Here is a 14,404-nt window from a genome sequence, read left to right on the forward strand (position 1 = left end):
TTGTGCAAGGTATGATTCCAACCAGTGGAGACTTCCCCCCCTGATTCCATTGACTTCAATTTGGCTACACTGTGATGCCACACTCGGTCAAATGCTGCCTTGATATCAAGGGCAGTCACTCTAACCTCACCTCTTGAGTTCAGTTCTTTTGCACATGTTTGGACCAAAGCTGTAATGAGTTCAAGAGCTAAGTGGCTCTTGCAGAACCCAAACTGAGCATCGGTGAGCAGGTTATTGCTGAGATTCAGGGGACATCCATGAAGAGGACACTGCTAGAGCAGCAATGGGAAATGTGTGAAATTCTGTCTACATTTCCAGAGGCAGTGCACACCTTTGGAAAGAGATTGGAGCAGACCATCTCTACCATGAGTACCATGATGTCTCGGGCATTGGCGCTGCTGTTCACCTCCCTGGAAAGAGTGGCCACCTGCATAGAGAATCAGATGTGGCAGACAACCGAATGCATACTTGTCCTGACCTATGGCCTGCACACCCAGGGCTGGGAAGGGAGGCTATAAAATAGTGAAGGAAGGCAGAGGGTGGAGTGCCCATCGCCTTCTCATCGCCATTCAATTTTGTTGGTGGTGTGAAAGCTCGAAGATGGCTTTCCTGCCCAGAGGCCAATTGAGGTCCTTAATGGCAACTTAAGGGCCTCCCCCCACCACTGGCATTTTACCAGTGGCAGGAGGGCCCTCCGCCATGTGGGGAGGTTGCTCAGTAAAATCAGGTGGCTTCCCTGTGGGCTAGTGGGGGAGGCCGTCCTCCATGGGCAATCTGTGACCCATGGAGGGCCCCAATTACCTGAGATCCAGGGCTCCAGTGCCACATTTTGGTCCCAGGCCTCCTGCAGTACCGGCAGTGGCCGCCACACCCAATGGCGCTGCTGGTTATGCTGAGCTGGATCCCTGTCCTTAAAGGACCAGGACCCCGACAGCAGGCAGTTAATTGGCTGCCCATCGTGGAATTTGGCTGGGGGTCACCAGTGTTATGTTTTGCTGTTATAACGTGGACACACCAATCACCCAAACTGATCAGTGAATCCAAAAGGTCGGTTCTTTTATTGAAGATACTAACTTACACAGCAATATTTACATTGTTGTTCCTGTAGCTGCTTGCAGCAAGTGCTTAGAGGTCGCAAGGGTCAGTGCATCACATCCTGTCTGGTGATGTACAGCTCTTTCAGCTACACTCCTTAAAGCAATACTGCAGCACTTAAAGCAATACCAAACTTCCCCCTTTTTTCTAAATTCAAAATGTGTCATGAAATAATCAGAACTATTTACCATATAGCGGGTGAAAAAGGTGTTAAATGTTTAAAATATACAGTAATGCAATTACATGTCTCTAAAGCATATTGGAGGTCTGATGATACGCCCCAACCTGGTTGCTGTACAGTCTCACAGTCTTGACTAAAAGCAAAATACTGCGGATGCTGGAAATCTGAAATAAAAACAAGAAATGCTGGAAATACTCAGCAGGTGTGGCAGCATCTGTGGAGAGAGAAGCAGAGTTAACGTTTCAGGTCAGGTCAGTTCTGAAGAAGGGTCACTGACCTGAAACGTTAAATCTGCTTCTCTCTCCACAGATGCTGCCAGACCTGCTGAGTATTTCCAGCATTTCTTGTTTTTATTATCACAGTCTTGACTTTCAGAAGAACATAAGAACACAAGAAATAGGAGCAGCAGGAGACCGTTTGGCCCATTGAGCCTGCTCCACCACTCAATATGATCATAGCTGATCTTAGGCTTCAACTCCACTTTCCAGCCTGCTCGCCATATCCCTTGTTTCCCTGAGAGAGCAAAAGTCTGTCTATCCCAGCTTTAAATGGGTGTTGGGTTTGGGTCATGTCTTTCATTTTTTTCTTGCCTGTCAAGCAATTCTTCTCTGTTTGACGTAGCTGATTACTGTTGATTTGGTTCTCTGTTTCCAGTTACAACATCCTTTGTTTAACTTGGTTCGGTTCAGCCTGTGTTTCAGCTCCTCTACACCACACTGCCGTTCGTCCTATAGCTCGCTTACAGCATTCCTCTGTGTTGGGTTTTCCCATCTGCCAGTTTATCTAGGCAGATGATGCTGCCAATGATCCTCTAAATCTTTAACTTGCTACCAAAATTCTTTCAGACCCATTGGCTCTTCTGCTTCTCTTAATCTTGTCTGTACTAGCTCCTTCCCCAATTGCAGAACAGATTCCACACCATAGCATGGTAGCCTTTATGCTGTATCTCCAGAGCTGCAATTTTCAGTTGTAGTTCAACCACAGCTGCTTTGCTACCTGCTTCTCAAAGTCTCAGTGCCATCATATCTTCTTTATTCTTGCAGTCTATTCTTGCAATCTCAGCTATTTTTGTTTAGTTTCATTTAACTGAGCAAGTAGTCAAGAAAACACAGTACCATTCTCTGTCTGAATAGTTTTAATTCAGTAAAGAGTTCTGCTGCCTTCCAGTTTAGGGTTGGAAATTTGATTGACATTTTGTGTTGAACAGCATCAGTGGTAGGAATAAAGATTTAAACTTGGACAGCCCTTGAAGGATTTGAGCTCTGCAGTTACTGTTTGGCCCTTTAACTGGCAGTACAGCTTTCTCTGTAACCAAAAAAAATTGCCTTGCTGCTATGGAACTAGAAATAAGAAATCCTGCCGCTGTTAAAAAAAAAGCTTCCTGCTGTTTGCAAAAAACTCCCTGCCTGTAATACCACTGGCTGCCACAGCCTAGTGGAGCGGTAGAGGGAGAAAGGCAGTGCGAACATGGTGCTGGTTCCGAGCTCTCACACTGTCTTGAGGTTCCACCCACGAAGGGTGATGACATGCTGTCTCGAGGCCCTGTCCATGAGGGGCGATTTATGAGTGAGAAAATAAAATGGAGCTATCTCCCAGGCACGCACTGACTTTAGGCTCCACCCACGATGGCACAAAGGGTGATTTCGGCACGTAAAAGAAAAGCTCGCCTGCCTCCTGGACTGCGTGCTGTCCTTTAGCCCTGCCCACAAAGAGTGATTTCGGCATGAAAGGGCTCTGTAGTGGTGGTGGGGAAATAAAGTTAGTGGTTGTTTTTATTTCTTTTTAGCTCTCCTGATCGACAGAAAGGTCAGTAATGGAGATACGATTTTTTTTTTTTAATGGCTCCTGATCGATGAAAAGGTCAATAATGGAGCTGAATTTTTTTTTTTATGACTCGCCTGAGACCTTCAGGAGAAGTAGTAAAATGGCTATTGAGGTTTTCTGGCCTTCTCAAATTCCTGGGGGTTGCTGTGCACGAATAATCCTGCCTGGTCATGTCGTGATAGATTAATCACCGAACTCCCGATCTGGTGGCACTTCAGTGAAAATGGTGCTCCCACCCAGCGCACACCTCTCAGAGTCAGCTTTCATAAGATTGCTTCCAGCGCAAACTGTAATGGCAGCCTGAATCAGACTTACATTCACTTAAAGTAAAGCTGTAGAACCTAGGCTCGATGTGTGATGTCTGGACGATGCGGACCTGCTGTGTGTTCGACGCCAACAATATGGCACAGTCACTTACGCAGACTTCCAGGCTGCCGCAAGGACCACAGATGAACCTGGTGAGCTTGCAAACCTTCACTCTGGAGGTTCTGTAGCAAGCGCATGGGTTCACCGATCAATGAATCCAAAAGGTAAGTTCTTTTATTGAAGATACTAATTTATGCAGCAATACTGGGATGGTGCTTTACATTGTTGTTCCTATGGCTGCTGGCAGCAAGTGCTTAGAGGTCACAAGGGTCGGTGCATCACATCCTGTCTGGTGATGGACAGCCATTTCAGATATGCCCCTTAAAGCAATACTGTAGCACATAAAGCAATACTACAACAGCAAAGCCCCACTATCGGGGTGAAATCGAGTTCTCTGTCTGCCACTTTAATCAGGATGGAGGAAAGCCTCACCTTTGCTGTTTAATGCCTCAAACTGCAAATAAGTGCTCTCCAACTTTTGGCTAGTAAGGAAATGCAGGAGGGAAGATGAGAAAGGGTAAATGGAAGTTCAGATTCTTCTCAAGATGCTCCCACTAGCTAACATTGGATCATTTACTTCACCTGAAAGTTAAATGGATCCTCAGTTTAACATCTCATCCAAAAAAGACAGCACCACCAACAGTGTAGCACTGCCTCAGTATAATGAAGTGCAAGCCAAAAGATACAAGGCAATGAGGAACATTTGGGGTAGTGGGATTAGTTTTGGATTGCTGTCGCGAAGAGCCAGCACAGATACAGTGGGCTGAATGCCCAGCTTTTGTACTGTACATTTCTATGATTTTATGATTCTATGGTCTTATTGTAACTAGTTGAACCCTCTTTGTGTCACATTGAATGTATACCAGAAGTGATTAAAACATAAAAATTATTGAAATAAAAATAACTGAAAAATTCAAAATTACAACCTAAATTCTAATGTATATTATAATTAAGATCACTTTTTATAAGCATCCAAAAATTCAAAATAAGCATACAGACCTCTTTACTACAACTTAAGCTGTGCTTATTAAGCAAGGCTCATCATTTCCCTTATTACTTTTTCTAGAGATGTTGCAAAGCAATGAATATAAAAAACAGGAGATGGGAGTGAGGTCACTTGAAGTTCTTTGCGTGATAAAAAAGCAGTACTGGAAACCAATTCATTCTGCAGGTGAGAAGGGAAAATACAAAGGTACCAACCCAATACAAATAATAAAAGAACTTTAAAACCATCATCTTCATTTACAAATCACTCCCTACATATGTAACTTCCTTCAAACCTATGTTCCAGCATGGATTGTGTATCCCTCCCACAAAACCATCACTGGTGGCAGAGCCTACAGTCATCACAACTCTGCACTATTTTTCTTCTTAAACCCTCCGCTTTGCTATCTTTCTTCCAAATTTGAAAGCAACTTCAAAAGTTGATGTTGCTGTTTGGTCCTCCCATCCCATCTTCCCAATTTGCTGGTCAGGACTTCTGATCCTTTGTCACATGAAAGGCAATAATAATGGAAATGATTGGCCCATGTGCATGGGCTTTGTAATAATACTTATAGGCTGTACGAAAACACACAATAACAGTTGCATTATAGTGTTTTAAATATTCACAGACCTAATTGAATCATCACAATAATAAAAACATTGCCTATTTTTCTTCTGGCAAATTTGATTTTAGATCAAGTTTCTATGATTGTTGGCTGCTTCAGATCACTGGATATAGGCTACTGGCACTTTGCATTTTGGCATAAAATGACAATATTTGATTTAGGGGCTTTAACTAGGAAATATTAGAACAGTAACAGCTCTCTTGTATTATTGGTGTAATATGCCTTCTTGAGTTTAAAGCATATCCTCAAACATGCAGAGTTATTATTTACTCAGATATGAGCTGCACAAGCTACCACATCTGTAAGCTTTCTATTTATATTATAATGCATTTTAATAGTGTGTTATTAGATTGTTGAAACATCTCAAAGTGCTTCACAAAATGAAGTTCTTTGAGAGTGAAATAACTATTATGTAGGCAAGCACCTATCCACATAAAAACACAAAATGTTGGAAATACTCAGCAGCAATGTTGCCTGAAAGCTACGTGACAACCCAAAAGTTCCCACGCAGGCCGTGCACAAGTTGGCTCCTTTAAGTTGCTGCATGTGCGTGGCTGTGCAAAAAAAATTTAAAGGGACTGCGCACTTAAATAAATTACCCACTCATTCCAAAAGAAATTTAAAGGAACATTGCTCAGCATGTCAGGCAGTATCTGTGGAGAGAGAAACAGAGATGACCTTTCAGGTCAATGACCTTTCGTCTGTTCTGATGAAAGGTCATCGATCTGAAATGTTAGGCTGAATTTTATTTCTAGGCTTCAGGTCCTGACGTCGGAACCGGAAGCAGGTGCGGCATCCATTGGGGCAATCAGCAACTGGCCAATTAAGGATGGGAATCACGGGGGCCAAGAGAACAGAGGCGGCAGCAGAGGCGGAGAAGTTGGCGTCGGGTGATGCTGCGGAAGCTCCAGGCACCATACCTAAAGTGCTGACAGCCCCTGCCTGACTGCTCATTTCATCCAGTGAGCCCCTGCATTCAGAAGTGCCAGGCATCATTTTGCAATACTGCAGGCAGAATGGCAGAAGGAAGACCCTGAGTGGCCCCACTGTTCAGTGACACCTCCCTCCAGGCTCAGCTCCAGGCTGCAAGGGAAAGGTGGAAGGTCCTCATCCCAGGGATGGGAGGAGGAGACCAGCCCATCTGACCAAGGAAACCTGAACAGAGATAGTGTAGATGGTCAGCAGCTATGGGGTAACCCCACAGACTTGGGTCCAGTGCCGGAAAAGGGTCAATGATGTCATCAAGGTGAGTGTTCCATTCAATTCCAACCCTTTGTGCCCAGCTTGTGTCACAGCGAGAGAATTTGTTTGGTGGAGAGGGAGGGACCACCCAGCCATGTCAATGGGGTTCTGGAGTCGCCAGTGGAGTCTGAGGCTTGGCCACACCTCAGTTAGAGATGCCCATCTATCAATGTATTCCCCTGCTTAGGCCCTCGAGTGGCAGGAGGCATTTGTGAGCCTCCATCATGGTACGGTGGACTTTCATCATCAGAGTATGGGGCTTTTACCCACTGGCAGACTAACCTTGTCCCTCATTGTGTCTGCAGGAGAAGATGGCCCACAATAAGAAGGAGCGTGCCAAGACCAGCAGCAGTGTTCCTTATTTGCAAGTCCTTACACTGGTGGAGGCCAAGAACTGGCAGGGCGACAAGGCAAACATGCCATTGGTGATGGGGAGACAGGGGCACCCAGCCAAGAGATTGAGTGAGCATCTCCCAGGGCACAAGGGTGTCTCTGATGCCAAAGAGCCATCTAGTGCATGTAATCCTCATGGCAGTAAAGGAGAAGTACATTTGGGGTCATATAAATGTGAGGATGGACAGGCACAAATCCTTCTATTTCAATGAATTCTCATTCAGGTCAAGGTGACCAAGAAGAGAGAGGAGGTCCAGAGGTGGGCGAACAATCAGCCACCTCTGAGGAGCAGGAGGAGGCAGCCTCAAAGGGTCCACTGTCATATCATTCCACCCCCCCCCCACCCTCCACCAGCACACATACTCTTACATCGGTGGGTAGTCACGTGCATTTAGATATGGGCACACAACCTGGTGAGTGTTCTATGATTCACATGGACATAATCAGTGAATCTACAACGTAGCTTCTTTTATTGAAGATACAAACATCCACAGCAATACTGGGGAAGATCCAGTACTTGGTTGTTACGTTACTAGCTGCTTGCAGTGAGTGCCTGAAGTGAGTGACTGTTGGTCATGTGCATCCGCACATCATATCCAGTCAGAGTGCAAGACAGTTGTTTAGGATACACCCCTCAAAGTGGCACTGTAGCATTTAAAGCAATAACACAACATTCCCTTTTTTTCCAAAATAAAAATGTGTCATGAAATGATCAGAATTGTAGTGAAAAAGGTATTACATGTTAACAATAAACAGTAATAGAGTTACAAGTAAAGTAACAAGTCTCTGTAGCATGTTGGGGATCTGATGATACACCCCAATCTGATCACTGTAGGATTGGTTTGTGGATGTTGTCCAGGCGCATGGTCTTGACTGTCAGTGGGAACGTTGGATTTGAGTGGTGTCTTTGATTTTTTCTTTTCCCTGTTGATCAATTTTTCTCTGTTCATCATGGCTGGTTACTTTTGGTTTGGTTCCCTGTTTCAAGTTTCATCATCCGTTCTTTAACTTCTTTCAGTTCAGTCTGCGTTTCAGTTCCTGTAAGGCACACTGCCATCAGTTCGTTCTGTGGCTCGCTTACAGCATGCTTCTGTGATGGGCCTCTCCACCTGCCACTAGCTCTAGGCAGATGGTGTTGCCAATGCTCTTCCAAAAATTTACCTTATTGCCAAAATTCTTTCGGAGCCATTAGGACTTCTGCTTCTCTTACCCTTGCCTGCACTGTCTCCTCCTCCAATTGCAGAGCAGAAATGTCACTATAGCGTGGATAGCCTTTAAGCTATATCTCCAGAACCGCAATTCTCTGTTGTAGCTCAGCCACAGCTGGTATGCTACCTGCTTCTCAAAGTCACAGCACAATCAGATCACCTTTGTACTTGTAATGCATCTTGGCTACTTTTCGATTACTTTCATGTAACTGAGCGAGTAGTCCCTTGTTCTGGGCTGTGAGATATTGCACCTTCTTATGTAGGCCATTGCACTCCTTCTTGATCATCAGATCAGTTTACAGCTGGACCCTACACTGCTTTGTCGGCTGCTTGGATAGTCTGGATTTCGAGTGTGTAGTCCACCTCTTGCACTGCCTGCTCTTGCTAATTGCAGATTGCCTGCAGTTGTCTTTGTGGTCTGCTTTCCACACCACTTTCGTGTTGATGCCATGAATTGTTGCCAATGTCACGTCTCTGCATGCAGGTAAGTCTGTGATTGATGGACCTGTGGTGTCCATGGTGTAAAAATTTTGGGGTGACCACGGTGAGTTGCCATATCTGCGCTTCAGCGTGATGGCTCTCAAGGAATCGCTGAACCCTTGTATGCCATGAGCTTGGCACTGGTCAATTGAGCCATTGTTTGCCATTGTCGCGAATACATATTCTTCAGAATGCGAAGCGGTAGAGTGTTGGCGCTAGCACCTGTGTCAGTCCTGGTCTAGACTGTGTGTTTAGGGCCCTGAATCTTAGTAAAGGAAACTACGAAGGTATGAGGCGCAAGTTGGCTATGACGGATTGGGAAACGTTACTTAAAGGGATGACTGTGGATAGGCAATGGCAAACATTTAAAGAGCGCATGGATGAACTGCAACAATTGTTTATCCCTGTCTGGCGCAAAAGTAAAACGGGAAAGGTAGCCAAACCATGGCTTACAAGGGAAATTAGAGATAGCATTAGATCCAAGGAAGAGGCATATAAATTCGCCAGAAAAAACAACAGACCTGAGGATTGGGAGCAGTTTAGAATTCAGCAAAGGAGGACCAAGGGATTGATTAAGAAAAGGGAAATAGAGTACGAGAGTAAGCTTGCGGGGAACATAAAAACTGACAGCAAAAGTTTTTATAGTTATGTGAAGAGAAAAAGATTGGTGAAGACAAATGTAGGTTCCTTACAGTCAGAAACAGGGGAATTTATTATGGGGAACAAAGAAATGGCTGACTAACTAAATGCATACTTTGATTCTGTCTTCACAAAGGAGGACACAAATATCATACCAGAAATGTTGGGGAACACAGGGCTTAGTGAGAGAGAGGAACTGAAGGAAATCAGTATTAGTAGAGAAATGGTGTTGGGGAAATTGATGGGATTGAAGGCTGATAAATCCCCAGGGCCTGATGGTCTGCATCCCAGAATACTTAAGGAAGTGGCCCTAGAAATAGTGGATGCATTGGTGGTCATCTTTCAAGATTCTATAGACTCTGGAACAGTTCCTACAGATTGGAGTTTAGCTAATGTAACCCCACTATTTAAAAAGGGAGGTAGAGAGAAAGCAGGGAATTATAGACCAGTCAGCCTGACGTCAGTAGTGGGGAAAATTCTAGAGACCACTGTCAAAGATTTTATAGCAGAACACTTGGAGAACAGTGGTAGAATCGGGCAGAGTCAGCATGGATTTATGAAAGGGAAATCATGCTTGACAAATCTCCTAGAATTCTTTGAGGATGTAACTAGTAGAGTTGATGAGGGGGAGCCAGTGGATGTGGTTTATTTGGACTTTCAGAAGGCTTTCGACGAAGTCTCACATAAGAGATTATCATGTAAAATTAAAGCGCATGGGATTGGGGATAGTGTATTGCAATGGACAGAAAATTGGTTGGCAGACAGGAAACAAAAAGTAGGGATAAATGGGTCTTTTTCCGAATGGCAGGCAGTGACTAGTGGGGTACCTCAGGGATCAGTGCTAGGACCTCAGCTATTCACAATATATATTAATGATTTAGATGAGGGAACTAAAATGTAATAGCTCCAAATTTGCAGATGACACGAAACTGGGTGGGAGGGTGAGTTGTGAGGAGGATGCAGAGAGGTTTCAGGGTGATTTGGACAAGTTGAGTGAGTGGGCAAATGCATGACAAATGCTGTATAATGTGGATGAATGTGAGGTTATCCACTTTGAGAGCAAAAACAGGAAGGCAGATTATTATCTGAACGGCTAAAAACTGAGAGAGGGGAATATGGCCTGCTCAATGGTCACACGGGTTGACCCATGGCAAGTGTTGTATCTCTCCTCTGCATCTGTGTGCTGCTTCCTCATAGGCGTCAGTATCCATGTCCTCAGAGGGGTGGCCTTGTTTCGAAGGATCCATTCCTGAAGGTGCATGGGGGCACAGAGAAGGTCAGACACCTGGGACTGCCTTAGTATGTACGCCTGGTGGCTGCTTCCCAGGAATTGTGCGCACATCTGTAAGCTCCGCTTTCAGTGGTTGCACACCAATTGTACATTGAGGGAGTGGAAACCCTTCTAGTTGGTGAGGCAGTAGACTGGTCCTTGGGAGCCTTGATGGCCACACTCGTGCAGTCAATCATCCCCTGCATCTTGGGAAATCCAGGGATGACCCCGAATCCTATAGTCCTCACAGCTTGACTGTTGCACATAGTTGCTGGCTCTCCTGAACATGGCGTTGGTGACCTCCTTGATGCACTGATGCTCCACAGACTGGGAGATTCCACACATATCTCCAACAGACCCCTGGAATGATCTGGTGATGTAAAAGTTTCATTCCACAGTGACTTTCAGCACTACTGGCATTTGGTACCCACCAAGTCCCATTGGCCTCAGCTCATCCTGCAGATTAAACAGTGTTTATTGGCAGACTCCCTGGTGAGGTGCAGTCTTTGGAGACACAGCCACTTGAACATCTGCAGGTAGTTGAGATGCAGCCAGTAGACCCTCTCCGGAGGGTAGCTTCTTCTGCTCACCAGAGGTTTTTGCCATGTCCTTCTACAACCTTCTCCATCCTCCAGAACTGGGACCCAAATTGTTGGCATTCTCCTACCTGTCCCTGATGCTCCCTCCCTCTCTGCTCCTCCTCCTCCACCAGGGCCTTGAAGCCAGGGTGAATGAGGCCCATGATAGGTTGCCTCTCCCTGAGTGCAAGGCCTCCAGGACAAATAGACCTACCATCAGCCTCCGTCATTATTTGTGCTTTTCAATCAGGTGGAAATACCCCGATTCCACCCTGGTGTGGATGCATCGCAGTGTTGGCACCTTGGCCCCACTTCTGGCTGTCTTTCACAATGCCTCCCTCCTCCACCCTTCCTGCTAAGTGACACAGCCTCACCTGATGGTTTCCCAGCAAAGCCAACACTGAGCTTCGGCTCCTTGTCACCTTCTTGCACCAAGCGAGGCCCTGAAGCTCCGTGGTTCTCGTGTGCGAATTCGAAATGGTGAATAAAATTGCTGTCAATTGGGTTCTTAAATACCTTAATTGGCTTCCCGCCTCATGAATGTGCGAACCCCACACTATATGTTGATCACCGACTGGAAATTCTAGAAGGGACATACCTGTCCGACATCTTCCGTCCCAATTTAGTGGCAACCACCTCCCCCCCCTCCACCGTCTCTGTTGCTGTCTCAAACTGCCCCATAAAATTCAGCCTATTAACTCCGTTACTCTCTCCACAGATGTTGCCTGGCCTGCTGAGTATTTCCAGCATTTTCTGTTCTTATTTCAGATTTCCAGCATCAACAGTATTATGCTTTTGTACTTATCCACATAATATTGATAGTCAAACTAAGAATTATTTTCTCCCAGGGTTGTGTAGGCATTTTTGGTAAGTTGTAATTCTCCTTTATAGGATGCAGCATACACCTTCACTGCCACAAACTTGTGCTGATCATACATAATTTAAAAGGTATTGGCTATATGGAGTATTATTAGTATTAGCAGTGATTTTTTTTATTCGTTCTTGGGATGTGAGCATCGCTGGCAAGACCAGCACATATTGCCTATCCCTAGTTGCCCTTGAGAAGCTGCTTTCTTGAACTGCTTCAGTCCAGGTGGTGTAGGTACACTTAGAGTGCTGTTAGGGAGGGAGTTCCAGGATTTTGACCCAGTGATAGCAAAGGAATGGTGTATGACTTACAGGTGGTGGTGGAATGGGGAATGTTACTCATTGGTATTATTTGGAAAGAGGAATTGCAAGGCATTTTTATATTGATAGTATGGTGACAGTCAGGAAAAAAATACTCCTACTACTATTGGTAGCCATAAAATAAGCAAAGCAGACTCCATACCTTTGACAGATTAATATTTTGTGAGTCCCAAGGAAAACAAGCATTTACTTCCTTTAGCCCTCATATAAGGTCTGCCAGCTTACAGTGATTGTAAAAAGAGAAGGGGCAGTGAAGGCCAGAGGTCTCCACTTTCAGTACCACTTTCCTACAATCCCAGCAGCAATGTGAAAGTGCCTATCGATTGTATTAAGAATACACTGTGCTATGTTGTGTTGAACTGAAACACAGAAATTTTCAGCGTAAGAGGTGGCCATTTTGACCCTTCTTTCCTGCTCTGAATTTATGCGCTTTTCAAGAATTGATTTTACACAGTCCTATTGTCTTGATCTCTCCACAAATTCCACAGAAGCATTGAAAGTTGCTGGAATGTTTGAGAAAGTAGATTGTGCCATACTTAACACTGACTGTTTCAATTCTTTAATTTAGGTAGCATTCCTGCTCTTATAGATCTGTTACGCAGTAAGCATGAGACACTGCAATGTATTGCTGCTGCTGTGCTGTGTAATCTCTCCACCTATCCAACAGTCTGTCACGCGATTGTTAATTATGATATCATCCCAGTGCTTATTGAATTACTGCACAGTCAACAGCCCGAGCTTCAATCACGTTGTTCAGTCATCCTGTATGATATTGCCCAGATTGAGGATAATGGCAGTCTAATCGCTTCCCTTGTAAGTAATGTTTGATTATAGCACTCAGTTTTATTTTTAAAATATATTCGATGTATTATCAAAGCGATATCATGAAGTTGTTGACACCATTTTTTGAAATGTATAATGTTTTAGTATTTAACAGTATCTCTACACTTTTAAAACTATTTCTTCTCTTTATACCACTGAAAGCACATCAGGGTAGTTTCTACTAGGTTGCACTGGTTTTTTCCAGTACAATTCATCCAAAATCTGCCAAACTAGCAACAAAGATCAAGCAATTTCAAGCACAAGTTACAATCACCACAAATTGAGTTTCCATGTTCTTTTTCACTGGTTTTAAAAAATCTTGCTGGAGTATTTTTAATACAAGTAAAGAACACAAGAAATTGGAGCAGGAGTAGACCATCGAGCCTGCTCCGCCATTCAAAATGATCATGGCAGATGTTAAGATAGAAATAAACAATTAGATTCTAAAATACTGTCTGCTCTGGTTCGTGGAAGATTTTACATTTGTGATTATGCAAATAAGTTTGAGCAGAAACTTGAACCAGAGAATCGATTAGGAGAACTAGCACAGTTTAGATTGATGCTTGTACCCAAATCCAAAGCCCTGCCCTGTCACCTTTTTAAATCGCTGTTAATTTTCTTCAAGCTAGAGTCTGTTGAGAACCAAGGGCAATAACTCATTACACAGTCCACATCCATAGAACTGGCCAGGGCCCCAGGTCAAATTAATCACCATGCCACGTTTCCACTACTTGCACCCATTTGTGAGCCTTTGAAGAGGCTCTTAAAATGAAGCTTTTATTGAGGTATAAGGGAACTAATAGGCCACTTTTAAATTAAAATATTTAATTTACTCCGAAACTGACGACACCAATTGTGCTAGTGAATGATTCTGTATAGATCTTTTTAAGTTATTTTCAGTTACTTAAAATCCAGTTACTCATAGGAGATGGATTAGACACAGCATGCCAAATTCATGCTGCCTACTCATTAGAATGATCTCTGCGTGTAGCCAGCACTAACCATGATGTTAATTAGCTGGACATAACAGCAGGGGACCCAAAATAATAACTTCGTAACACTACTTAAAGCTGGCCTGCACTGCTTAAAGCTAGACTGCATCTCTTAAAGGGGAGGTGCATTGAGGCTGCAGCAGGTGTGACGTGTCTCACAGGTAGTGAATCTGTCCTGTGAAGCAGTGAGAAAAGGCAGAGAGTGGGCTCAGACGCTGCAATGGAGGTCTTGCTGGAGCAGTTGGAAAAAGAGGAGAGATGCCCTGTATTCACAGGGGGGCAGGAGGCACATGGTCAAAAGGCAGTGTGAGCAGATAGCTGTGGAATTCAATGCCAGGAGTCATGTCCTGAAGCACTGAATACAGTGCCACAAGAAGTTCAATGATCTCACACAATTGGTCAAGGTCAATGAATACATCTTCAAATGCCACATTCTACGAGCTATATCACTAGCCTTAGCTGCTACTCAATCCACAACACTCCCATTATTCACCTGCCAACAATCTCTATAAATCA

General features: G+C 44.3%; 1 protein-coding gene across 1 annotated transcript in view; it reads left to right on the forward strand.

Moving 5' to 3' along the window:
• ankar (ankyrin and armadillo repeat containing) overlaps nt 1-14,404 on the forward strand; it is a 255,424-nt gene that overhangs the window by 96,818 nt on the left and 144,202 nt on the right. The window contains exons 13-18 of the mRNA XM_068036280.1: nt 205-483; nt 840-1,047; nt 1,639-1,691; nt 3,511-3,630; nt 4,533-4,637; nt 12,643-12,887. Of these exons, the coding sequence (XP_067892381.1) occupies nt 205-483; nt 840-1,047; nt 1,639-1,691; nt 3,511-3,630; nt 4,533-4,637; nt 12,643-12,887 (1,010 nt within the window). The remainder of the gene's footprint in view (nt 1-204; nt 484-839; nt 1,048-1,638; nt 1,692-3,510; nt 3,631-4,532; nt 4,638-12,642; nt 12,888-14,404) is intronic.

The sequence above is a fragment of the Heterodontus francisci genome, chromosome 7, assembly GCF_036365525.1.
Source record: "Heterodontus francisci isolate sHetFra1 chromosome 7, sHetFra1.hap1, whole genome shotgun sequence".
NCBI classification, from domain to species: domain Eukaryota; kingdom Metazoa; phylum Chordata; class Chondrichthyes; order Heterodontiformes; family Heterodontidae; genus Heterodontus; species Heterodontus francisci.